This window comes from Drosophila biarmipes, chromosome X (assembly GCF_025231255.1).
Source record: "Drosophila biarmipes strain raj3 chromosome X, RU_DBia_V1.1, whole genome shotgun sequence".
Taxonomy (NCBI): Eukaryota; Metazoa; Arthropoda; class Insecta; order Diptera; family Drosophilidae; genus Drosophila; species Drosophila biarmipes.
Window position 1 is genome coordinate 8167537 of NC_066611.1, and position 25645 is coordinate 8193181.

Sequence of the window (25645 nt, forward strand, 5' to 3'; positions counted from 1 at the left end):
ATATATTTTTCTTAAATTCTTTTGTAATACCTGTAGTTCGGGACCCCTTTAAATTTTCACCGTACTTTACACTCTGTACCCTGTAAAACCTATAGTTCTATAGTGATCTACGCAACGAATAATCCCCTTGGGGCCTTGTGTCACGGAGAGAGATTGCAGCGATGCTTATTCAACACTACGTACTATATGTAACTCAAGTAATTCCAGTTGTAAACAAAATATTTTTTATACTCACAAATGACAAGGGGGCGTGTCGGCGTCCCTGCGATGACGTTGGACCCTGTCATACCTATAGACACCTCTGTTGATTTGCCATGCAAGTGGATTTTTGAACCGGAATCGATTTTCAGAATCAAAGTTCGATGCTTATCGGCAAACGGGGGCATTAGCTGCTGCTCTACACGGAAGTCTTAGTCACCATCATCTAGAAATGATTCGGTGATACTGATTTTTGTGGGTTATCCTAGAGATCCTATTTTTTAGGGGTTCTCAGTTCTTGATACTTTTTGAGAAAGGGATGCCTGCAGCAGACGAAGCCTTCTTTCGTAAACAAAAACAAGAGAAGAGCAGACTCCAAGACGTGATAACGCTTTGAAAGGCCGCCCCTCTTGACGTCAATGGGCTATGTTCGAGATCCTGGTGGAATGTCGAGCGATCGAAAGCCCGTAAACACCTTCCGCGGACTTTGGACGCCTCGAAAGCGAAACGGGATTCTGCGAGAATCGCTGCCAGCTGATAACGCGTGCCAATGGGTGTGAAATGTAGTACGGAGTGGAGTACCCGCCAGGCATTGACACCACCTGTCAGGGGCGGGGGTTGCGGAGGAGGCCCGTCGCTTGACACAGTTTCTGGGGACCCCATACACAGGAAAATACTGACCCATATAAGTCGGGGAGAAGGTATTTATTCATTGTGAATATAAAGAAATAGTCAAGGTGGTATATATGATATATATTATCTTCTTTGAAGCCAAAAAGCCATTTTACAAAAGAAGATCATTACTTTATATTAATATAATAATATTTTTGGAACCTATTAAAGAAGGTGTAAAAGAACGTATACTTAAATCTCAGAAGTAAGCAATCTTTTGGTAAGGTAATATTTTCTTCAGATGGAATTTTGGGGATCTTATAGAAAATTTAAATGTAATAGAAATTAATTTATTTAACTAAGTAATAAATACCAAATACCAAATTTTAATTTAGTATTTAATTATAAGTTCCTTGAGTTAAGGCTAGTATTTCTCGCTGTGCAGGATGGGCTCTGGGGAACAGCTGCTGATAGCCCAAGGGGGGCTGTCCCATCCTCTACTTCTGACCCTACATGGATCCTCCCTCCCGACGCCCCCTTTCCAGAAGATGGCTCAACGCCTCCATGGCGGCCACTTTGTTGTCGTCGCTCTTATCAAGAAGGTGCATCCAACAAAGAGCAACCCCGCCAGCTGGTGTACTTTGCTTCGACATACACTGCGCGAAACGCTCGGCTAGCGCTCTATCAGTAGCTCAGGGCCTTCTCCTCTCTTTTCCGCACTCTCTGCTCGGCTGGAAGTCGCGTGCCGAAGCTCGGTGGTCAGTGGTGACCATATAGCGCAAAGAAAGCTTTATTTTCTATGAATATGTACGAACTTTAATATAACTTTAAGGAACTCTGATATAAGATAATGTTCCTTCTATTACGAACCAAATAAATCACTCATTAAAATATTTATGGATGATAATGGATGATATGATTTAATAATAATTTTTCTGTATGTAAGATAATGGATGATATAATTATGGAAGATATAAGTTAATAGTAAAGGGTTTTTAAAGTATGAAGTAAATACCTTCCTAAAGATAGTGGCTCAAACAACTTCACTGAGAAAAAAATAACAAAGATGAAAGAATTATTAGCCAATATATTTTTCTGCCTTGGGAAACATTTTCTTAAAAAAAATCATGCCTGAATTTTAAGCTTCTGTACATTTTTCTAAAATATTGGAAGAAAATTTATGGTAATAGCTCCTACATTTAGTAATGCCAGTTCTTTTAGTGCTTTTCTTGGGTGTACCATGACTTTTTTTTTTGTATATGTACCATGACTTTTTTTTTTTTTTTTGTATATTTAGCTATTCTCCACAGCTCATTGTTGTTTGACCTTTGGAAGGTAGGCGCATGGACAACATATGGTATCATCTGTGCGTCGGGAAAGCGGCGGACTGGTCAGCTCTAGCGGCTCAGCGTCATCGGCCGGCGGCTTCGGATGCAGCTTTCCGGCTCGTTTTCGGTTTCGATTTCGATTTCTCGCGTCGTCTTCGTCTTGGCCAGTGGGCATAAAAATTGCGTGGGGCGCAGCTGATCGGCTCAGTGCTGCGAGGCTTCCCAAGCGACTCAGATCGGCGGAGAATACCCCATTATATAGCCCAGTCAGCGGAGACAGTCACCCCAGTCGAAACTCGAGGGCCGCCAGAGGAACCAACGGCACGGGCACACTCGAGACGGAAAGACAGTCGATAAGATTAACGTCAACTTAATTAAAACTAACGGAAAGCCAGGCACCAAACAAACGATCCACCGATCGCAACTCGATCGTAACTCGAATACAAAGTCTTAGTCTTAGATAATACGGAGAACAGCCCACTCGAGTGGCGCTCGCTCAAGTGATTTGTGATTGTGGTTCGGCGAAGAGCTGAGAAGTGTGTGATTTTCGTTTGGCCAGTTTGTGATCCCGCCGCTCCTGAAGGATCCTGCCATCGTATAAGATGTACGTGGCCAACACCACCGGCGGCCTGATGCTGCAGACCATGCTGTACCTGGCCAACCAGACCAGTCGGGCGGCCGTCAACACCCTGGTCGACCTGCCGCCAGCCCCCAAGAGCGGTAAGTAATGCGATCCGCACTTGGGCACCCACAGCGGTTGCACCACCCGGCGTAACTAGAACATGCCCAGCCCAAAGTGGTCCCGAAGTGCCTTGGATCTGCGCCACAGTGGCGGTGGAGCTAGGAGCAGCTAGGGGGTTTTGAATATCTGTATTGAATATTTTCCAAAGGTAGAAAGTGCCTTTGGCTGACAGAACTTTAAATAAATAGGTAGAAATCATTGTAGAATTTTTCAAGAATAGTATTTAAGATTTATATTTATGAGTTTAAAAATAAATATTTTTGTTAAGGTAGAATGTGTCTTTAGCTGAAAGAAAGGAATAGGTAGCAGTCATTGAAGAATTTTTCATTAATGGGATTACAGATTTAATTGTATTTGTATAAAAACGTATTTTTTATTTATATCAAAAAGGGTTTAAAAATACATATATAAGTATTTATTTATTTCGAACTCTAAAGGAATGGGTAGTTGTGTAATGTTTCATGAATAAGTTTCAAGATTTAAAAGTAATATTATAAATATTTATTTTCTTTTTACATTTGAGAGTTTACACAAAAATATTTCTATTAAAGTAAAAAATAAACACATGGTACATAAAAAATTTATTATTTTCATAGAATATATTTAAACAAAACCTTTATATGGCCAAAACATATAAATTTATCCTTTTTTGTTTTGATATAAACCAAAATGTTTATGATATTCAAAGACTCTATATTTCTATTCCCTGTTTTTCATAATTTTCAATTACACACAGCCCCATGAAACCCAAAAAAGAAATTATTTTTATAGACTCTTAAAATGTTAGCAAATACCTCCTGTATTCCCCATAAATATGGAAATAGGCCGGTGGCTTTCGAAATGCCCCAGCTTACAGTACCCCACATTAGAGCTATTATCTTGGCCGCCGCTGTGCTCTCGGGCCCAATTTGGGGCTTCCTTCGCCTTAAGTGGCTTCTCGCTGGCTGTGTGTCGAACAAACATTTTCGGCCCAGATGCTGAGTGGGGAAAGCTCTTTCAAGCGACCCGCCGCGTTCTCGATCGCCGGCGATCAGGTGTTCCGCGACGGCAGCACAGGTGGCAACGCAGCATGCTTCGATTTGGTTTGGAAATCAGGGTCCCGGGGGCCAATGACGCGACTCGTCCGGTGCGCCGTGATATACATATCATATGTGGTGCTGGCTCCGGCCTATCTAATCGAAAACTTCCGATACAAGGCGGAAAGGCGAAGGAGACCACGATAAAAGAGACGGTCATCCATGCACCGGTGGCCAATCGAACGGCGAGTCTTGGGGCCAATATCGACTTCCCGCCAACGGTCATCACGGCTCGCTGAAGTACTTAATGGATCACAGCCGTCTAGGCCCAGGGAAGATTCGAATTTGGCCCCGATGGAGACGTCTTTTCATGGCTCGTTGGGCTCGTTGCAGCAGACCAAAACAGTTCTAATTGAGATCTTGCAAAATTGTCAAAGAACATTAGTCACGGGCTGCCACAGGTTAGTTTCATAAGATTCACAGATGCGTAGGTCCAATCAGGTTTTCAGTTATGATAGTTGAGGAGATTACGGACTTAATCGATAGCTTATCGGGGTGCTCAGGTGTTCGCCACGCTGATTTATAGGCCGCGGGCCCCACTAATAACCCACTGATTGCCCTAATCCCCACACAGACATCAACGAGGTGAAGTGCTTCGGGGTCTACGGCTGCTTCCCCATCAACGGGCCATGGAACACGGTGACGCGTTCGATCAACGTGCATCCGCAGAAGCCCTCGGAGATCGAGCCCCACTTCACGCTGCACCTGCGCAAGGAACTGGATCAGCCCAAGTACCTGGACCTCAACGATCCGGACGCCATCCAGGGCTTCGGCATGGATCCGAAGGGCAAGATCTTCCTGCTGGTCCATGGCTATCTGGAGTCGGGTGAGATCCCCTGGATGTGGGACATGGCGAAGGCTCTGCTGGCCCACGAGCCGGAGGGTCGGGCGGCCGCTGTCCTCATCGATTGGGGCGGCGGCGCCAGTCCTCCCTATGTCCAGGCGGTGGCCAATATCCGGCTGGTGGGCGCCATCACCGCCCATGTGGTGCACATGCTGTACGAGGAGCTGCGACTGCCCAATCTGGACAATGTGCACATCATTGGACACTCACTGGGCGCCCATCTGTCCGGCTATGCTGGCTATCACCTGCAGCACGACTTTGGCCTGAAGCCGGCCAGGATTACGGGCCTGGATCCGGCTGCTCCCCTGTTCACCGACACCGATCCCATCGTGCGGCTGGACAAGACGGATGCCCACTTCGTGGACATTGTGCACACGGATGCCAATCCCCTGATGAAGGGCGGACTGGGCATCAATATGCGGCTGGGCCACGTCGACTTCTTTCCCAATGGCGGCTTCGATAATCCCGGCTGCAACAAGAAGTTCCAGGATGTGGTCAAGAAGAAGACGCTCTTCCTGACCATGCAGGAGTTCCTCGGCTGCAATCACATCCGCAGCCAGCAGTATTTCACGGAGAGCATCGGCTCGCAGTGCCCTTTCCTAGGCATCACTTGTGATTCCTTCGAGGTGAGTAGCTAAAATAATTTAAATTAAACGAAGAGCAAAAATTGAGTGCTGAAGAATTCGCTTTGTCACCCTTTTTGTTATCAATCATCTTTATAAAGAATTGAAAAACTGAAGACTGCTCATTTGCAGCGGCAAATTCTGAAGAATTCGCGTTCTGATAACTTGTAAACAAATTCCAACCGAAACAATCCATTTAAAATTCTAAAAAAATTTAAAGTGAAAGAATTCCTATTATGATATTTTCTAACTTAATATAACAAAAACCCTTAAATTCCCTACACACATCGTAATCTCAAGAATTCGCGTGAACTGCTTGATCTACCTTTTAAAAATTATGCTTAAAGTTGTTCTTCTAGTTTTGGGTTTATTTTCAATAACTATTTTCCTCCTTTTTAGAGCTTCAAGGACACGAAGTGCACCAGCTGCGAGGAGCCGGGCCACACGTGCCTGCGAATGGGCTACCACAGCCAGGAGGACTACCAGGAGCAGGTGGATCTCGGCCAGCTGCAGCAGGGCGAGTCGCCAGGGGTTTTCTACCTTTGGACCGGCGACAGTAAGCCCTTCTGCCGGCTGCACTACAGGATTACAGTCCGAGTTTCTGGACACGATGAGAGCACTCTCCATGGCGGCGAGGTGGGCATCCTGTCCATACAACTCCACGATGCCCTGCAGAAGAGGGGGGGCAAGAGGGAGCGAGTCGCCACGGAGATGATGAAGTTCTCCCCGAAGGCCATGTACTTCGAGCCGGGCTACGAGTACAAGGCCCTCGTGGCTGGAAGGAATCTCCGGGAGCCGGAATACGCCACCGTCAACTGGGAGTATCCCACGAACATACTGAACCCACTCACCTGGCGCATCCTTTCGGCGCCGCGAATCTACTTGGAGTACATCCTCATCGAGGCCATGGAGTCCAGTGAGCTCTACCTGAAGTTGTGTCCCCAGCACGAGGGATCCATTCTCGCCGGAGCCGAAAACGTCCTGCGCACCAGCTACTGCAAGGATTAGCTATCCTAGCCCATTTAACCGACAACCGACCAACCTTAGTAGTTCATAATCTAATTGAGTATGATATTGGTCTTAAAAACCCAATAATTTGCTAGCTAGTTTACCAAGCGCTTTTGATAAACTATCTGGTTAATTATGGTTTCACATTAATCATTTCATATAATTAATTAATTATCTACTGAATTTTGAAGTGCACGCATAGAGATATTATGAATTGATTCGCTTTGATAATTTATTTGCTAATTAATTAATTAGCTTTGGCAATTACTTAGCTAATTAATTAATAACTTACTGACCACTGCTTTATGTAGAAACGAAAACCAAGCAGTGCAGGTTCGCGCCCACGCTTATTTGTGTTCACAACCAGAACGGCGCAGGTGTTGAAGTTCGAAAAGTGTTCCCACTTTGCATTGTATAGCAACTGGCAAAGGGGGAACAGCTTGTATTTTATTATAGTATTTAAATAGTTCGCGAAACGAAACAATCATCAAACCGTTATTTATTTTATAATCTAATTTTTTTTTGAGTGTATTAAATGTATTTTTAGTTGTAGTACATTGATGTAGCCTAATTTAATGTAAATAAAAATATTTAAAGAAAACTATAGTGTTTTAAATAGGAATAATATGCATCCTTGGTTTTTGCACGAAATTGTATTTATCATTTAAGAAATCTATTTGGTCAAACATAATTTTGTGAACTTATTTGTGCTACTTAATGAGAAGCACCAAAAGTCCAATTTTATTGGGAACTTGAAGTTAGATAATTGTGATAAAAAGGTTGAAGACAACGCAACAAATACCCAGATTTGGATCTGCCTGACTATAACTCAAATCAGCTGTGGATTCTAATGAATTATAAACACAAACACACGAATATGGGGGACATTCCGTGACATGGACGTGGATATGGATCCCCAGTCGCTTGTTGATGTTAATATTTTAAATGCTTATCGGGGCAAATGTATCTATCGCATGCATGTGTATCTTTTACATATAATTGATATTATCTGCATTGATTCGACTCGTTTTCAACCTCGTTCGCCGCCGTCTCGATTTCGATTTTGGTTTCTGTTTTTGTTTCTCATTCTGTCTCAGTTTAAGTTTCTGTTTCTGCGGCTGGGTCTTTGTTTTATGATCGAACATTTGGACATTCCAATGCTCTCCGGGCAGCCCCGAAGCGTCAGAGACTACACGGAAATAAATTTGATGGTAGTGTCAAATTAAAACTGAATGAATGACAATATGAATTGTAATATGGTATAAGCAGTAATATAAATATTAAATAGTTCGGTTTAAGCAGTAATATTAGTTTACTAAAATATTAAACTCCCTAAATACTTAGTAAACTTTAAAATTTTATTTTATTTATTTTCCTCAAAGTATGGGGGATCGTTAGCATATCTAGCATGCGTCTGAAAATTGACGGTCCTCTAGCTGTACGCCTTGAAATCCGGAAGGTAAAATTGATCTTTTCATAAAAAATCTTAAAAATAAATACAAAAATGAAAGTCCGAATGGAAAATGCCATACCTCGTTGAGCTCGTTGTTTAATTTCCAATCCATTTGAATTATAGGGGATGCATCATAATTTATTGCGAAAAATCTAAAACAAATAAAATTGCCCAGATTTGAATGCCAATGGATTGGAAATTGAACAACGAGCTCAACGAGGTATGACATTCCCAATTCTGGCTTTTATTTTTCTTATAACAGCCAAAAAACTGTTTTTTTATGGCAAAAAATGGGATCCCGAATTTTTTAAGGGGGTGCATCATAATTTTTTGCCAAAAATCTAAAAAATTAAAATTGCCCAGATTTGAATGCCAATGGATTGGAAATTGAACAACGAGCTCAACGAGGTATGACATTCCCCATTCGGACTTTTATTTTCGTTATAGCACCCAAAAAACTGGATTTATATGGCAAAAAATGGGGTTTTGAATTTTCAGGGGGATGCATCATAATTTTTTGCGAAAAATCTAAAAAATTAAAATTGCCCAGGTTTGAATGCCAATCGATTGGAAATTGAACAACGAGCTCAACGAGGTATGACATTCTCGATTCGGACTTTTATTTTCGTTATGGCAGCTTAAAAACTGGATTTTTATGTCGAAAAATGGGATCCCGATTTTTTTAAGGGGGTGCATCATAATTTTTTGCGAAAAATCTAAAAAATTAAAATTGCCCAGATTTGAATGCCAATGGATTGGAAATTGAACAACGAGCTCAACGAGTTATGACATTCTCGATTCGGACTTTTATTTTCGTTATAGCAGCCAAAAAACTGTATTTTTATGGCGAAAAATGGGATCCCGATTTTTTTAAGGATGTGCATCATAATTTTTTGCAAAAAATCTAAAAAATTAAAATTGCCCAGATTTGAATGCCAATCGATTGGAAATTGAACAACGAGCTCAACGAGGTATGACATTCTCGATTCGGACTTTTATTTTCGTTACAGCAGCCAAAAAACTGGATTTTTATGGCGAAAAATGGGACCCCGATTTTTTTAAGGGGGTGCATCATAATTTTTTGCGAAAAATCTAAAAAATTAAAATTGCCCAGATTTGAATGCCAATGAATTGGAAATTGAACAACGAGCTCAACGAGGTATGACATTCTCGATTCGGACTTTTATTTTCGTTACAGCAGCCAAAAAACTGGATTTTTATGGCGAAAAATGGGATCCCGATTTTTTTAAGGGGGTGCATCATAATTTTTTGCGAAAAATCTATAAAATTAAAATTGCCCAGATTTGAATGCCAATGGATTGGAAATTAAACAACGAGCTCAACGAGGTATGACATTCTCGATTCGGACTTTTATTTTCGTTATAGCAGCCAAAAAACTGGTTTTTTATGGCGAAAAATGGGGTTTTGAATTTTTTAGGGGGGTGCATCATAATTTTTTGCAAAAAATCTAAAAAATTGAAATTGACCAGGTTTGAATGCCAATCGATTGAAAATAAAAAACTGGATTTTTATGGCAAAAAATGGGGTTTTGAATTTTCAGGGGGATGCATCATAATTTATTGCGAAAAATCTAAAAAATTAAAATTGCCCGGATTTGAATGCCAATGGATTGGAAATTGAACAACGAGCTCAACGAGGTATGACATGCAAAAAATGGGGTTTCGATTTTTTTAAGGGGGTGTACATAATTTCTCTAATGTGATCCAAATCCTTAGCATATCTAGCAAGCTGCTCAAAACAGTCGGTCTTTGAGCTGTTCGCCTTGATTTGGCAAAAATAGCAATGAAAAACAGGATGGAAGATTATTTGCTTTGACAAAAATCTGAAAAGGTATGCCCTTTTTTTCCAGTGCAGCCCGGTCTCAGTCCCAAGCTCAAAGTGAACCAGGCCCATAAATATGCTGACAGGGACGGAGGAAGGAGGTGCGAGCGAGAGACTTGATGATCATGTTGACAATGTTCCGCTGGAGTTCATTTCGTTCGTTTCTGGGAATCGAAATTGTTTGAAAACCTTTTCGTGTTTTGACTTTTGTTGCTCCACCTGTAGCCCCCTTCCCCTGAGTGTGTGCCCACTTATTCCCATGGTATGCATTCATTAATAATGTTAATCGATTTGGGATAACCCTGCGATCTCGGCCACCGAATGTCGCCAGTGTCATGGGAATTAGGGCCAAGCAAATGGCCAAGTGCCTCCCCTTTTCTTGGGTTGTTCTTCTAAAGTGCAGCTGCAATCCGTTAGCCATCCGCCTCTTAATTAGTTCACCTTGGCCCCGGCCGCCTTCCAAAATTGCCTACTCCCTTCGGATCTCTGTACTATATATTCCGCCCAACTTGAGGCATAAATCTGAGACGAGTGCGCCGGCTGAGGGACATCAAATGGGCCTCGGGCCCAAATCAAAATGTCATAATTTCAGCGGGGCAACATCGGCGGCAATACGTCAACATGCCCCTGCCCGGATTCTCCAGATACTTCACCCTTTCCCCATGGCCCATGCGGATCCACCCACCCACTCTGTCATTTCGCCGTTTAATTAGTCGGCCGCGCCGGCGTCGCAAACAAATCACATAATTATGATTGAGCGCAGGCAGCGCCAACTCTTCATTTTTTTCCGTTTTTGATTTCACTTTTTTAGAGAGAGGGGTCCCGGAAAAGGGGGAAAATGCCCCTGAGTTTTCCCCCCGCTGCGGCGCATTTTGGGGTTTCCTTTATGGGCCGTCAGAGACGCGTGCATAAATATAAATCAGGGCCGGCTCACAGCTGCCGTAATTGAATGCAAATGTCCATCCAAAAATACGATGAGGCTCTAAAGTGTTCCCCCGGTCGGATGTGTACCTTCTATATGGTCCATGGGATGGGAGGCGACAATCTGCTCTAAATTATCACATGTAGGTGCCCCGACTCTCCCCGTCCCCCGTCTCCGCTTTTCCTGCGCTCCATTGTCTCTGCTGGCGATGCGTGGAAAACTAATTTCCCACTCCCATTGCGCTGGCATTTTCCTGTGCCATTCATCTTGTGCACTTCTCTGATATTCATAATTCGTGGCGTGTGCGCCGAGTTTTCCAGCTTTCCCCCTCCCTCCCGAGGAACAATCCATTTCCCAGCTCCGCAGGATTGTGTCAGCCTGGTAAATTGCACCACGTGTTTTTGATAATGACGACATAATTACGCCAAAAGTTGAATGATGAAAAGATGAGGAGTAGTGTATAAATAGCCAGGCTATCTGAAGCGATTACAAAATGTATTAAGTAGTGTTCACAACAGCTGACTCAGTGAACTAACTAAAATTTGTATCTCTAACTCATGTTATTTAAATAAATCATAAAGAAGGCTTTTTTAATAAATCAGTTTCTCAAATTTCAAATATTTTAATAAAAAGAGACGCATGAATTTAAAAAATGTTAGTTATTAAAATATGATATATTTGTTATATGATAGAACATTTTCTTAAATATTAAAACAAGAAATGAAAACTGTTTAAGGGGACCTTGGAAATACTTCCTATACTTGTTTAAAAATACGTGCTATTTCGTTCATTAAAAATGTTTTTTAAATTACTTAAGATAATTTTAAAAATGTGTACACAACCGTCCTGTAAATTTACATTTTGCGGGTACTTTCCCTTGGCTTACCCCTAATAGTTTGTCAACCCTCGCCGAAGGATCTAAACAAATGAAATGTCAGAAATGCAAACAACAAACAAAAACAAAAGGCGAAGGGGATAATGGATAATGGGGGAGAAAACCGCCCGCGGTCACTTAGAGCACTAATTTAAATATCATTAGTGAACAATTAAAACAAAGAAATGCCAGTCGAAGAGCCAGCGACAAAGCCAGAAAACAGAGCCCAGAGAAAGGGACCCAGAAAACAGGAGCCCCCAGCAAAGGACGAAAAACCAGGACAATGTGACGCCATCGCCATCCTGTCACCGCCCACGTATTGCCTGGGGCGTGGCCGGACTCGGCGGAAGGATTCAAAGTCAGGAGCTACGAAAACTGAAGGGCGGGAGGAGGCGCATAAATGTCAACAGGGAAAACCGAAAAACCTAAATATACGACAAGGAAATCAAAGCAACAGGAGTCGAATGTAAAGTATCCTGGAGTTTAAGAAATTAATAAAAAATAGGCCATAAAGGTTAAAGGTTATTTAAGCCAAAACATTATATTATATTATTAGTATTATATTATATTGTATTATATTATATTATATTATATTATATTATATTATATTATATTATATTATATTATATTATATTTTATTTTATTATATTATGTTTTATTATATTATATTATGTTATGTTATGTTATATTATATTATATTATATTATATTATGTTATAATATATTTTATTATATTGTATTGTATTATATTATGTTATATTATTAAAATAAACAAAAATAAACAAATAGAGGTGGTTTATCATAGGGATTGAGGGGTGCAACCCGTAAACCCAGGGTATCTTCGTAGAGTCCAAAATCAAAGGGCGAGAGGCGACCATATTTCCTGTGGCTTTGCCAAAGTTGTGACAGGCCAGCCAAATGAAAAGGCTTCCTGGGATTGGGTTTGGGTTTGGAGTGTGGATAGCTATTGGTACTGGGATGAGTCTGGCTTGGGGCACGGGAATGGCCATGTGAAAGGGCAGGTGTCGCGTCACGGATCCTGGTACTCAAGACTGGTCCCCCGCTTAATCGCATTTCAAATACCATTTGTCAGCGGGAATGGAAAATGGGAATCGTGCCTTATCGATGCTGGGCAACTGGCACATGGTTCTGCTTCTGGTTCTGGTTCTGGTTCTGTTGCTGGTTTCAGCTCCTGCTGTTCAACCACCCACCCATTAAAAAAAAACAGAGGCTGCCACGTGTCCTCCCGCTGGCGGCCAAGTGCGCATCCCGGCGGAGGATGCGGTCACCTGATGATGCTTTTCCCAGGACCCGGGCGAAAGCCACCCACTCGCGGGCTGGCCCAGGGGTTACTGCTGGTGATGGAGGGCCGCGTAACATGATCCCTGCGTGCCCCGGCATAATTTGTTATTTTGGCCAACGCATTATTCCACATCCTTGTGCTGACGCTGATTATTTCCCGTGCTCCGTGCTCCGTGCTCCGTGCTCCGTGCTCCTCACTCCGAACTCCCCATTTAGAGACACCTTTTGTCGAAGAAAATATCGATTACATTCGCTGAAAGTTTTCGTTCCGCCAGAAGCGAGGAATAAGCAAATAAAAGGTGGAGCGGAGACAAAAGAACCGCAGAACAAAGCCGTCGAACCACTCGGTTTTGGGTCCCGGCCCCCGCCATCCCAGAAAATAACCATAAATAAGGGTAATAAAAGTGATGCTCAGTTGTCGCTGCAGCAGCTGCATCTTCCCAGCCCCGGATCGCGATTCCGATTCCGGTCCAGATACATCGCCGATTGCAAATAAATATTCGGCACTGCCAATAATCATAATATTAACTCACTCGCCGAGGGGACTAATGAGGTCCCAGAGCAGCCTTTCAAGAATTTCGGATTTGGCAGGATCTTAAGTGCTTCGAAAAAAGTATAAGCTCGTTTTGTAAGTCCTAATTCAATATATCATTTTGAAAAAAACATATTTTCAATATAACAATTTAGTTACAACTACTAAATACCCAAAAATGTGTCTGCTAAATGGGAAATATATATAAAATCAATTGAGAAAAAGAGTATCTGATTACCCATGTATCTGATATCTTTATAAATATTTAAGTTCAAGGAATAACAAATATGTTGTAATTAAAAAAGTGAAAATAAACTATATTGTTCAGGCTATACCCAATATCATCTTTATAAATTTTATTGTTTAAGGAATAGCAAAATATATTATAAAAATCAAAGAGACAAAAAAAGTTTCATTTCCACCCTAATTTTATCAATATCTTTGTATCTCATATCTTCTTTATAAATATTTATGTTTAAAATATAATACCTATATACTCAATATTTTCTTTATAAATTTTAATGTTTTAAGAATAATATATATTTTATTATAATAACAGTGATAAAAAAGGATTTTGTTCAATCATATTTCTATCAATATCTATGTATCTTATATATTTTTTTCTTTAAAGTATAATAAAAAATATTTCCAAAAATAATCAAACAATCCCAAGAAAGAGTACCTCTCATTAACCCAAACATAATACCCATTTTGACAATCAACAGAACCCGCACTCTTGCCTTTGGCTAATCTCGAATTTATTCAAGCATTTCTCGTTTTGCTTAGGCAATCTAGGATTATGTTGTACTTAAAACAAACTGTGGATAATCGTGGTAAACTTTAGGCATCGCATAATAGACATCGACATGTGTGTGTAGGTAGTAAAAAACAATGTAAGTCGGACTTGGAACGATCAATGGAATCTCTCTGCAGTTCTTCTATTTTTTGTGTTTCACATCGCTTTGATCTAGGATCTGCGAGCTGTGAAACAATCGTATACGTTGAGTGTGCCCCCGCGCAAAAGGAGCCGCCTGGACAAATGCTCTTTTTTCTGGGCTTGTTTTTCGATTTTTTCCATCCGTCCGGGAGTCGGAAACGGGCGAATCCATTGTTCGCCGGGCCAACAAAGGACGCGTCGTGAGCGTCGAGGGGCGAGTTATTAAAAACAATATTTGAGGCTTAGCCCGGACGCCTGGATGGGCAGATATATATCTCGAGTCGAGTTGGGTAGAGTCGAACGGGGAGTGCACTTATCTCGCATCTCGGCATTAACACTTTCGCACACGCACACACAGGCCATCAGCCAGACGTGGCGCAAAATGGCCGCCGAGGAGATATATATATACATTTGTATCTGTATCTTGAGTCTCCGGCGGAACCAGCAGCCCCCTTTCGGATGGGTCGATATTGGGATGGCTGCGAAAAACATTGGTGAATGAAATGCTGGGGGAACTACGTTGGTTGTAAAATATACCAAAAAAAACACTTAATTTTAAGACATTTAAACACTCTTTCAAAACAAAAGTTAAAGTAAATAGTGCTCAAAAAAAAGAATCATAACATTAAAAATATGATTGTTAGGGTCATAAAAGATAAGGAAAATGGTTAAATAATAATACAAACATTTTCAAAATATTTTTTTAGTAAAAAAAGTATAAGAGTAGTCATATTAATTAAATGTGACTATTGAAACTCCCCATCTGAAAATGATAAACTCTTAATCCTAACCTATCGACCCATCCTGACCCCTGACCCCGCCCCTTACAACTTCTCAAAGGCGTTGGCATTGGTGAGCAGCTCCCTGGTCAGGCGCCAGACCTGCTTGGCCGCCTGCTCCAAGGCACTGGGCGACTTGCCCTTGAACATGTCCAGGCCCGGCAGGAAGTAGTGCGGACAGCGGCGGTACTGCAGGCAGGATATCAGCTGCAGGAAGATCCCGTTGATGCGGTCCGCGATGCAGCCCTCGTCCCACTCGAAGTCCCGCGGGTGCTTCTCGCACTCGTAGAGCAGCAGGTTCTTCAGGTGGTACGCGCTGATGGGATTGCCCGGCAGCTCCAGGTGCCTGTCCCTCAGCGTCTTCAGCATGCTCAGGCAGCGCCGGCGGCAGCCACCTGAAAGGATTCATATTGCAAACATAACATAGCAACTGATTCTCAGGACTTTCAGTGTTAAAACTCCTTTAAAATTTTAAATTTTTTTTTTTTTTTTAATTTAAAACTGTTTAAAATGAGCTCAATATCTCAAGGAGCTTAGCTAACTTACAATTTTAGGATCATGATATAAACAAGTAATTAATCTGTATGTATTAAATGATTTTCAAAGAGAAAACTGTTTCGAAAAACTCTTAAAATTTGTTGTAAAGCCTTAAAAAATCTGTATAAAAAGTGTTGCTTTACAAAACTACAGCATATACCATTTATAAAAATTCCTAAAAAAAAAAAAAATATTATATTCTGATCCTATGTTTATTATGTTCTCAAAAATATAATGGATTATTTTGCATAAGAAAATGTTTCTAAGGACTTGGACTTTTCATATCGTATCTGTTTTTACTCTAAATATAATATTATCTAAAAACCTTAAATGTTAAATATTTAATTGAAAATTTACCTTCAATTGAGTTATTTAAAACTAAAAAAAATGGACCTTTCCTACCTTGTAAAAGGCGGTTCTCGGCCTCGAAGAAGCTGAGCACCCAGGCGTCGCCCTCCATGCTGGCGGCACTGTTGTTCTTGTTCTGCACGACGACGCTCTCCTTGGACAGCAGGTCGAATCCCTCGGTCTTGACCTCCGCCACGATGTTGGGATGCGGCCAAGGGAGGTGCGGCACCGGCCAGTGGGCCGCCGATCTCGGCCAGATGCCGGAGCACTTGAAGGCGGGCGTGATCTGCACCACGAAGCGCTCCCGAATGCGCAGCTTCACCTCGCTGGTGTCGCCCACCATCTTGACCATGTCGCGGTAGACACTCTTGTCGCAGGCCTGGGCCACCAGCGTTTGGAAGCGGGCTCGGATCTTGCGCGAGGACAGGTAGCCACTGGCCGTGATGAACTCCACCCACAGGGACATGGACCGCTTCCGGCCGTCGCTCAGCTTCAGCACGGCACAGCCCGGCAGAGTGCCGTCATCCACGAAGTTGAAGACGCCCATTTGGTTGAGATACAAAACTATCTCGAACTCATTCGGCGAAATGACCTCCACGCCCTCGAACCTGTGAGGGGAGATAGATTATCCTTATCATGTCAATTATGCATTTAGTATTTTAAATTGAATTTTGAATATATCATTTTACGTAAACCAATTTAGAATATTTAATGTCTATACAAAGTTATAATATACCGAACTCATAAGTGATTTATTTTTAAGTTTATAATTTTTTTAAGGGCCAAATATTATTTTATAAGTATTGTTTTTATATATAATTATATATTTTATATATTTAATTTAAAATGTTGTTATATCTCAGCTAGATTTCCTTGTTGAAACCCATCTAATAAGAGGCGAAACCTCCTCTTCTAAAGAGCAGAACCCCGAAGAGCATGACTTGACAGATAATTGACAGTGACGCTGCACTTTGGTTGTAATGATCCCAATGGAGTGGAGAGGATTGAAGTGTGTTCAGTGGATTCAGTGGAGCGAGCAGGAGCCGCGATGACAGTCATCCAGATACTGGAATTACGCAGCTACCTGGCTGAAGGGCCTGTGGTTTGGATCACTAAGCAGATACGATCGATGCTTACTAATTTCTTATATTAACTAATTATTTTTAAATTATTAAATGTTAGATATTCCATTATTAAATAGAAATAGGTGTTTAAATCCTGATTTAAACCCATATTTTTCCCTTGGATAATTATTAATTCGCTAGCGATTTACCTGCCATTGCACTCGACGAGGCTGGAGATGAAGCGCGGCTCCTGCAGCTCCACCTCCTTGAGGATGTCCTGGACGATCTTGCATATCTCGCGGATGGCCGAGGCCGTCCTGAACATCCTGGCCTGCACCCGCTCCGCGCAGAAGCGGTTCATCTGGTAGACCATGCGCGTCTGGGCGGCCATCATGTCCGGCGGCACCAGCATGGTCGGCCCGTCTCCTCCGCACCAAGTTCAGAGTACGCAGCAGTAGTATCTGTATCCTTCTCCGGCGACACTTGGTCTGGCGGCCAACTTGAAAGCCAGCGGCTCTGGCTTTGCCAGCCAATTATGCGAAACTCGGGAGCGGGTCTCTTTTTGTGGCAGCAGCAGGAGCAGGAGCAGCAGCAGCAGCAGCAGCAGGAGAACAAAGGAACAATTCAATTGTGAGTTACGGTGACAGCAGGCCAACAATGGGCACAAGTGGAGCACGACCGGCGAGGCGTATGTATATCGGGATTTCGAATTTCGGATTTCTCGGGTAGCTGCAGCCCGCAGATACAGTATCTGCATCAGCGAATCGCGGGCCGAATGATGCGTTGTGCCAAAACGCGATACCAAGCCCCCAGACTGGGCGATGGCGATGGCGATGGCTGTGCCGATGCCAGTGCCGATTCCGAGTACGAATCGGAGTGGAGTCCGCCAGGCGATACTGATACCCATACTCAAAGCCGCTGCTCGCATCTCGCAGCTCGCAGCTGGCGTTGTAAATCTCGCGGATATTTACAGCTTCGGCAGATAAAAAGCGCTGAAAGTGCAGTTTTAACCAGCTGCACGGGAGTATCTCAATATGTCGCAGGGCCCCGAGCCGCAGTATCGCAGTATCTAGCGAATCCGCCATCTCGGTGGCATGAATGGGATCCGGGGGATCCGGGGGCTCGGCGGCACGCAGATACAGATACATGTCGGGGCTGTCACGTGACAGGGGTCTCTGTCTCGTGCCACGCATTCCGACGCTTAAAAAATCGATGAGATACTCGCCGCAGCCCAGCGTATCTTTCGTATCTGCCGGATGCACTCGGCGAAAAATTTGGATACATTTAAAGAATGCATTTCACGCCAATGAACTTTTAGTGCAAATATTTTCAAAAATGTTTACATTAGTGTTTTAGATTAATTCCGCACTATATTTTTTTTCTAGTCAAAATAAGTCCATTAAATAACCCTAAAAACGATGATACCCTCATAAAAAACAGAGACATTCTTTTAATTTAAAATTCAATTGAAATATTTTTAGCCATAATTTATATTCAAAGCAGTTTTTTATTTTATTTAAATTGGAAAAATGATAGTAATTTTAACAATATAAATCTTTGAATTCAAGGTGAAATTCCCTGTATTATTGACTTATTAAATGTTTAAGCTACTACAAATAAATATGACTAACATCTTACCTTTTTTATAGATACTTAATTATTATCTAAAACAAAATATTTTGAGTTAAGTGTGAAAATAGTTATTTTTACCATTCTCTTTTGTACGAATGATAGAAATTAAGGCAAGATCCAATGCAATTAAATTTCTTTAAGAATATAGAAACCTTAGATTAAATATAAAACCATCATATTTTATTTATTTATTTAGTTTAAACAAGTAGACCTGCTTTTCTCTGAGTGCACGTTAAACAAATACTCTCGCTCTCTCAGTCTGCGGCCCGCTGGCGTATGGGTGTATCTATGGGGTTGCCTGGCTGTGTATCTGTGAGAGCGCCGCGCTACCATTGGCCTGCCGTGGCCCCGCCCCTTGGGCGGCCGTCACGCTGCGGCGCCCCCTTTGAAGTCCAGGGCCTCGTCGGTGTGTGTATCTGTGTGCAAATTTAATTTGTTAAATACATTTCGGCCTGCCAGCGCGTACAAGTTGTGTGCAATAATTTATCTGAAATGTGCACTCATTTAGCAAAGAGCAGCGAGCTGCGAGCTGCGAGCAACCCTCGTCCATGTTCGCCGGCCGATATCTTTATATCTCGCAGCTCGGCCGCAGATACACTCACACGGATACACTTACACTCATAAATATGTCGCGTGGATTAATGTGCCAGTTGGCAATTTCTGACAGCCCTCGCAGTTCCAAGCGAGCAACTTCCTCCGTGCTCGGGCTCCCCCATGTGGTAGATACCTCCTATGTACCATGTATATATCGTGTTTGCTATGTAGAAGCAGTGTGCTTGATGGACATGTGGCAACATCAAAGCGCCCGTCGCCTCCTCCAATTAGACAAATCCCAGACACAGCCACTAATTCGAGTGGAGGCAAAACACAAGGCGGACAACACTTTTGCGAAGCCAAGTGGAATCGGGGGTCAAGCGTCCCATGGTGAGGAAAGTATCTCAAGATATGCAACTAATTGTTCTAGGAGTAGAAAAATAACCAAAAACCAGAAAGAAAAATCTTTTAAACTGTGTAATATATACGAGTATTTTAAAACTAATCAGAACTACTCATAGCAAACTTTTACTCATATTATGTGGGGAACTCTTTAAAAATTTTATAATATTTTGAAACAATTTCAAGATCTAAAAGTATTGAATAGTGTTTTTATTTTAATAGTTAGAAATATAAAAATATATATTGGAAATATATGATATTTAATCACAGCAGATACCATTTTTCACTTCCTATACCTAGGTTTTTTTATTGTACTGAAAGCCCGCTGTATCTTTTAGGAGCTCTTCATGATATATTGTAAAATAATTCCAAGATCTAACAGTATCCCAAAAGCATTTTATTTTATAGCTAGAAATATCTCAGGAATATATGATATTTAATCACAGCAGATACAATTTTTTACTTTCTATACCTATGTTCTTTGTATTATTCCGAATGCCCACTGTATCTTTTGGGGAGCTCTTAAAAAATGATATATTGCAAAATAATACCCAGCTCTAGCAGTATGCCAAAAGCATTTTACTTTAATAGCGAGAAATATCTCAGGAATACATGGCATTCAATCTCAGCAGCTACAATTTTTCACCTCCTATATGCACGGCCCTTATGCTATACCGAATGCCCACTGTAGCTTTTGGGGCCGTTAAGTCTTTTGTTCGCCTTCATTGGCATCAATCAGTGGCAGTTCGAGCAGATCTAGCCGTATCTAAATAGTATTCAGCCCATTCCAATTTGTTGGGGATGTGAATCGAAGCTGTCAGCTGAATTTTAATGGAGCCCCGACGAATGGGATGCGATTGGATGGGACGGATCGCATGGGGATGCCGTGTTGTATGGCCTGCCATGCGATGCCAGGTGCTCCACGGGCCTTGGCACTTGGCTGACTTTTGGCGCGCTGGACTTCCACGTAACCAGATAGTGGAGGTGGCAGCCGTACTGCTATCTAGATGGGCGCATATCTGCATAAATTGTTCAAGAAAAAAGGCAGAAAACACGGAGAACTACACTTTTTCATCGCTGTTTCGGCCTGGAAATATTCTGGGAGACAGGATCGTCGGTTGGCAGGGTCGCCGACCAGCCCTGTGTGTTTTTCCCGTACTTTATATATCTCTTAGATCTCGAGGAAATTTGAATATAATTTATGTGCAATCGTCGCTTTTTTTCGGTTGGTTCGGTTTCGCTGACCGCCTGCCCTCGAAGTCCGGTTCGGCGTGGTATAGTTCCCATTCGCGTTCCCCCGAAATGAGGAACGATCCATCCATCTAAACGTTTGTCACTTGCTCCGCTGTCGCCGCCACGTTTGTCTTCTCGCTGCTCCGCCAGCTCTGCTCCTTCGTCGCCGCGTCATCGTCTCTTTTGTCTCAGCTGCCTGTTCCCCAGGTCCCCAGGTCCCCCATCCGATCTCGGGCCATCCCGATCCGAATCCGATTCCGATCCCAGCCCATACCATCCAACCATCATCGCAGTCGCTTATTCCGCCGGTACGAACACATATATCAGGCTGTCCAGCTGAGTTGGGCCGAGCGTTTCTGGGAAATGCGACCAGCTAGAGTCAGCTCATAAGACCTTGTATCTAGATCTAGGAAACAGCCCAGCCAAGCAAACCCTAGACTATAGAGTGGGTATATTCCAAAACTCTTGGATAATGTTTCTTGCAGTGGTAATACAAAAACGGTTGATACAAGTATGATTAATAAGAGATCGTTATAAAGTTAGAAAATATTTAATGTATTTTATTTGAGCACTCTCACTCTAGCTTACAGCTGCCAAATGTAATAAATAATTATTATTATAGTAGAGAGTTCTTCAGGTGGACCAGCAACATATCATCTCTATGTTTCCTAGAAACTCTTAAGCTAGAGGCTGGAAATTGCTTTATATCTGGTAAACTAATACTTGAAAAAGTCTCCAGAAAACTGGGAAATTTGGTCATCGGTCGTCGATGATACTCCCCTGATATTCCCGCCGCAAAGCAGCTACGTGCGATGAATTAATAAGCAGCCCATGCCAATCCTCGCCGGACTGCAAGTGGTTCTGGTTCCCCCCGTTTGCCAGTCCCCAGTCCTCCACCGGCGATCCTTCCTCCTGGTGCAGTGCTAAGCGGATTTGCGTTTATGGCCATTAACCCGGCGCTGGTGCGTGTGTGGTGCTGCCTGGCGATCTGCGCTGGAGGATCCGGCGATGGAATCGGAGTCGCAGTCGGGGGAACGGAATCGGTTGACGACGGAGCGCCGCTTTTTGCTTAAGTCCGTCTGACATTTGACTACTTTATTGAATTATGACAGCGAACAAATCAGCGACACGATCCGCGAGTGAGGAGTGCATCCTCGGATCAGTCTCCATGTGCAGCAAGACCCATTTGGCTCGCTCATTGCGCATGCGCCACCGCCTCCCAAGGTTGGGAGCTCACTGACGCACTTGAAGAAGTCTTTTGGGGGGTTGAAACTCAGACAAAGTAATATGAAAAAGGTCTTAAATATTTTACTTATTTTTTCCCGTCCAAAAGATACCAATTAAGGATTGGATATATGATGTAAAGTATATAATACGAGTATAATATAATAATCAATAAGTTAGGAACTTAGCTTTCCTCACTTAAAATAGATAGTTCTTGATATTGGAAAATGTAGCATTTGCTGACATATCATCCTTGGAACATCCTGGTATTTTTCTCCGAGTGTCCCCATCCATTGCCCTACAGTCCGGGACATCGACATCGATATCGAGACATCGCCTACTCGCGGACATGTGTTCCTCCGTCGTCTGATTGGAATATTAATTGTGACGAATGCAGTCGATATACGTTGCGAGAGATCTTCTTTCCAGCCGTCCTACGATCTCGTCGACAAGTGCACGCCACTCGGGCCGACCGAAGGCCCACTGATGTCATTTTACTTAACATTAATTTCAAATAATATCATAATTTATCGTTACAAGGGGCCGGCCCTCAGCCCTCGGGGCGAATTCCCATTTCAGACACGTACTGGGGAATCGATCTCAATTTCGTAGTTCAGATATCACGCGCACACAGGGGCCGAAAATGTGGCCACGTTCCGGGCCCTCCTGGCCCTCCTGGCCCTCCTGGCCCTCCTGGCCCTCCTGGCCCTCTGCCTCTTGGCCAGCTTGGACGGATGGCCTGGGGATGGCCTGGCCAATATATGCGAGGCGGCGGCCCTTTTCAAGATGCCACGATCACGTTGACATTTTCGCCTGGACGCGGGAGTTGGCCGCTGCCCCACTAGACACCGCAGATCTCCATCTTCGCTTCCATTTCCATCCCAGGTCGATCCCCGATCCCCGATCCCCGCGACTGTTGACATGTCGCCGGCTGTGATTGATTTAGGGCCGCTTTTTGTTTTCCGCTGAAGCGCAGCCGTTTGAACCCATTGTTTTTGGCCCAAAAAAAAAAACAGAAAGAAAACCAAAACGAAAAAAGGGCGTATGACGAGGCCAACCCGACGACGTGAGCTGCCGTCTTCGAGAGCCGGATAACTGGTAAATGGTATATGGCATAGTGTTCCCCTTTGCTGGGGCGACCCCTCTCATGTTAATTGATAGCGCTGGATTAGTTGGATCGATAAACGCAATGCATTCGATATGATTTCCTGGAACTTGGCGCTGGTAGCCCACTTGAATTATGGGAAGAGCGTGGGTTGGTGAGCGGGGAATGGATTTCTCAGGGAGTTGCCCTACGGTTTGGTGACTCTATAACTGTTTTATGAAAAATGTCAATTGGAATGCGACACCAATGAAGGGCAGAGAGAAATGGGGTGTATCTAACAGATACGTCTTACAAGGAAATACAACATTTAATCTAAAAGTGTAAGGTAAAGCAAGGCCAAAGGGGGTTTCTATTAATGATATATTAGTAATGTATTTTATTCTATCTATGGATTGTATCCTATCTATATCTTCTTCCATATATTTCCATCTATATCTAAATCTATATCTATCTATCTATACATATCTTTCATCTTTTGTATATTTCTTTCTTTCTGTCCTTCTTTCTCTCTATCTTTCTAACTTTCTATATTTCCATAATTATATCTTTCTATCTCTTTGATTTTCTGTCTTTATATCTTTGTAAATCTATATATCTGCATATTTATCTATGTATCTATCTATCTATCTATCTATCTATCTATCTATCTATCTATCTATTTTTCTATCTTTCTATCTTTCTATCTTTCTATCTTTCTATCTTTCTATCTTTCTATCTATCTATCTATCTATCTATCTATCTATCTATCTATCTATCTATCTATCTATCTATCTATCTATCTATCTATCTATCTATCTATCTATCTATCTATCTATCTATCTATATATCTATCTATCTATCTATCTATCTATCTATCTATCTATCTATCTATCTATCTATCTATCTATCTATCTATCTATCTATCTATCTATCTATCTATCTATCTATCAATCTATCAATGTATCAATCTATTTATCTATCTGTCTATCTATCTATATATCTATCTATATATCTTTCTATATATCTATCTATCTATCTATCTATCTATCTATCTATCTATCTATCTATCTATCTATCTATCTATCTATCTATCTATCTATCTATCTATCTATCTATCTATCTATCTATCTATCTATCTATCTATCTATCTATCTATCTATCTGTTTTTCCATCTATCTATCTATCTATCTATTTGTCTATCTTTCTATCTATCCATCTATCTATCTATCTATCATTCTATCTAGCTATCTATTTAATTATTTCTATATAAATCCATCTATAGCTATCTATATTATGATATATTCTTATATAGGATATGGCTTCCATCCACACTTGTGACCTCTTTGAGTTTCCCTGGCTCCAAGGTCCTCCCATTGCGTTCGCTATCACCTGTAAATGTAAGATACAAAGCTCAGGTGAAAATTTTCAGGAGTCTCTGTGCTGGATCTGCAAGTCCTCCCGTTCTCCCCGTCCCATCCACCATGCGATCCTCGAGCTGGGGAGGCTGCCCCGAGGCACTCACTCGCTCCCTCGGACGCATTAAATTAATATTTACTTTTTGTCAAAAGGCTATAATCAAGCACGCTGGCGATGACAGGCTAAGAGGCTCTAATTACAGCTTGTTACCCTGATGCAGCGGCCACACAGGTCGTGGCTCACTTCGCCTTCGCCTTCGCCTTGGACTTGAACTGGGCCCGGGACTGGATCGGAGTCGGGATCTGGATCGGGAAGTGGGACTGGGACTGGGACTGCGACTGCGACTGCGACTGCGACTTCTACTTCTACTGGGACCCCGTCTTCCGTTTATGCTAAGTGGCAAGCGCCGTCGTCGCCCTCATCCCCATCCCGATCCTCGTCCTCCCTCCGACCTTCACGCAGCCCAACTTCGCGTGATCCTCGCTGCAGAAGCTCAATTATGCACTTGAAATATTTTACATAAAAAATACAAACATAACTTAGGAACCTTATTTATAAACTAAACTAACTTATTGATCAAGAAGTACATAACTTTTTTTAAAAGCTTAGAGAAGGGACTAACCAAGACTATTTGGAAGTAACTACCAAAGGAGGGTAACCTTTTCCAAACTTATTATAGATTTAGAGGTTTTACTTTAAAAAAAATTAAAAACAAGATCATATTTTAGAAAACTTTTAGAGGTACTTCAAGTCGAAGACAAAAATCTATGTTAGAAGCTAAGATCACATTAAGGTTAGGGTCAAGCTAAGTTTTTTTCAAGCTAATAAATAAATCCAATAAAAAACCTATTATTTAAGTTAACCTCTACGAAAACTAATATCTATCACCCTAGTTAAGGGATAAAAGGTGAAGGTTAGGGTCAGCTTTTAACCAAAGCTTACCCAAATGGACTCATCGTAACTTTTTAACACAATAAGAATTTTAGAGAAAATTCTACCATACAGCCCCTTGATTTTTCCAGTGTACCCACGCCGGCTCATCCCAGTCTGCAGCACACTGGCGGGTTTAATGCACTGCCTGCACCTCATCCTGCTGCTTC

General features: G+C 42.2%; 2 protein-coding genes across 2 annotated transcripts; one reads left to right on the forward strand and one right to left on the reverse strand.

Annotated features, from left to right (window-relative positions):
* Positions 1 to 2330: 2330 nt before the first annotated feature.
* Positions 2331 to 7032, forward strand: LOC108036359 (pancreatic triacylglycerol lipase). The gene is made up of 3 exons (XM_017112441.3): positions 2331 to 2858; positions 4531 to 5426; positions 5823 to 7032. The coding sequence occupies exons 1-3, from the start codon at positions 2741 to 2743 to the stop codon at positions 6429 to 6431; spliced, it is 1623 nt and encodes a 540-aa protein (XP_016967930.1). The 5' UTR covers positions 2331 to 2740; the 3' UTR covers positions 6432 to 7032.
* Positions 7033 to 14091: 7059 nt separating this feature from the next.
* Positions 14092 to 17861, reverse strand: LOC108036524 (protein mab-21-like). The gene is made up of 3 exons (XM_017112741.3): positions 17230 to 17861; positions 16011 to 16564; positions 14092 to 15466 (listed from the first exon to the last, which is right to left on the reverse strand). The coding sequence occupies exons 1-3, from the start codon at positions 17430 to 17432 to the stop codon at positions 15117 to 15119; spliced, it is 1107 nt and encodes a 368-aa protein (XP_016968230.1). The 5' UTR covers positions 17433 to 17861; the 3' UTR covers positions 14092 to 15116.
* Between the last annotated feature and the right edge of the window lie 7784 nt (positions 17862 to 25645).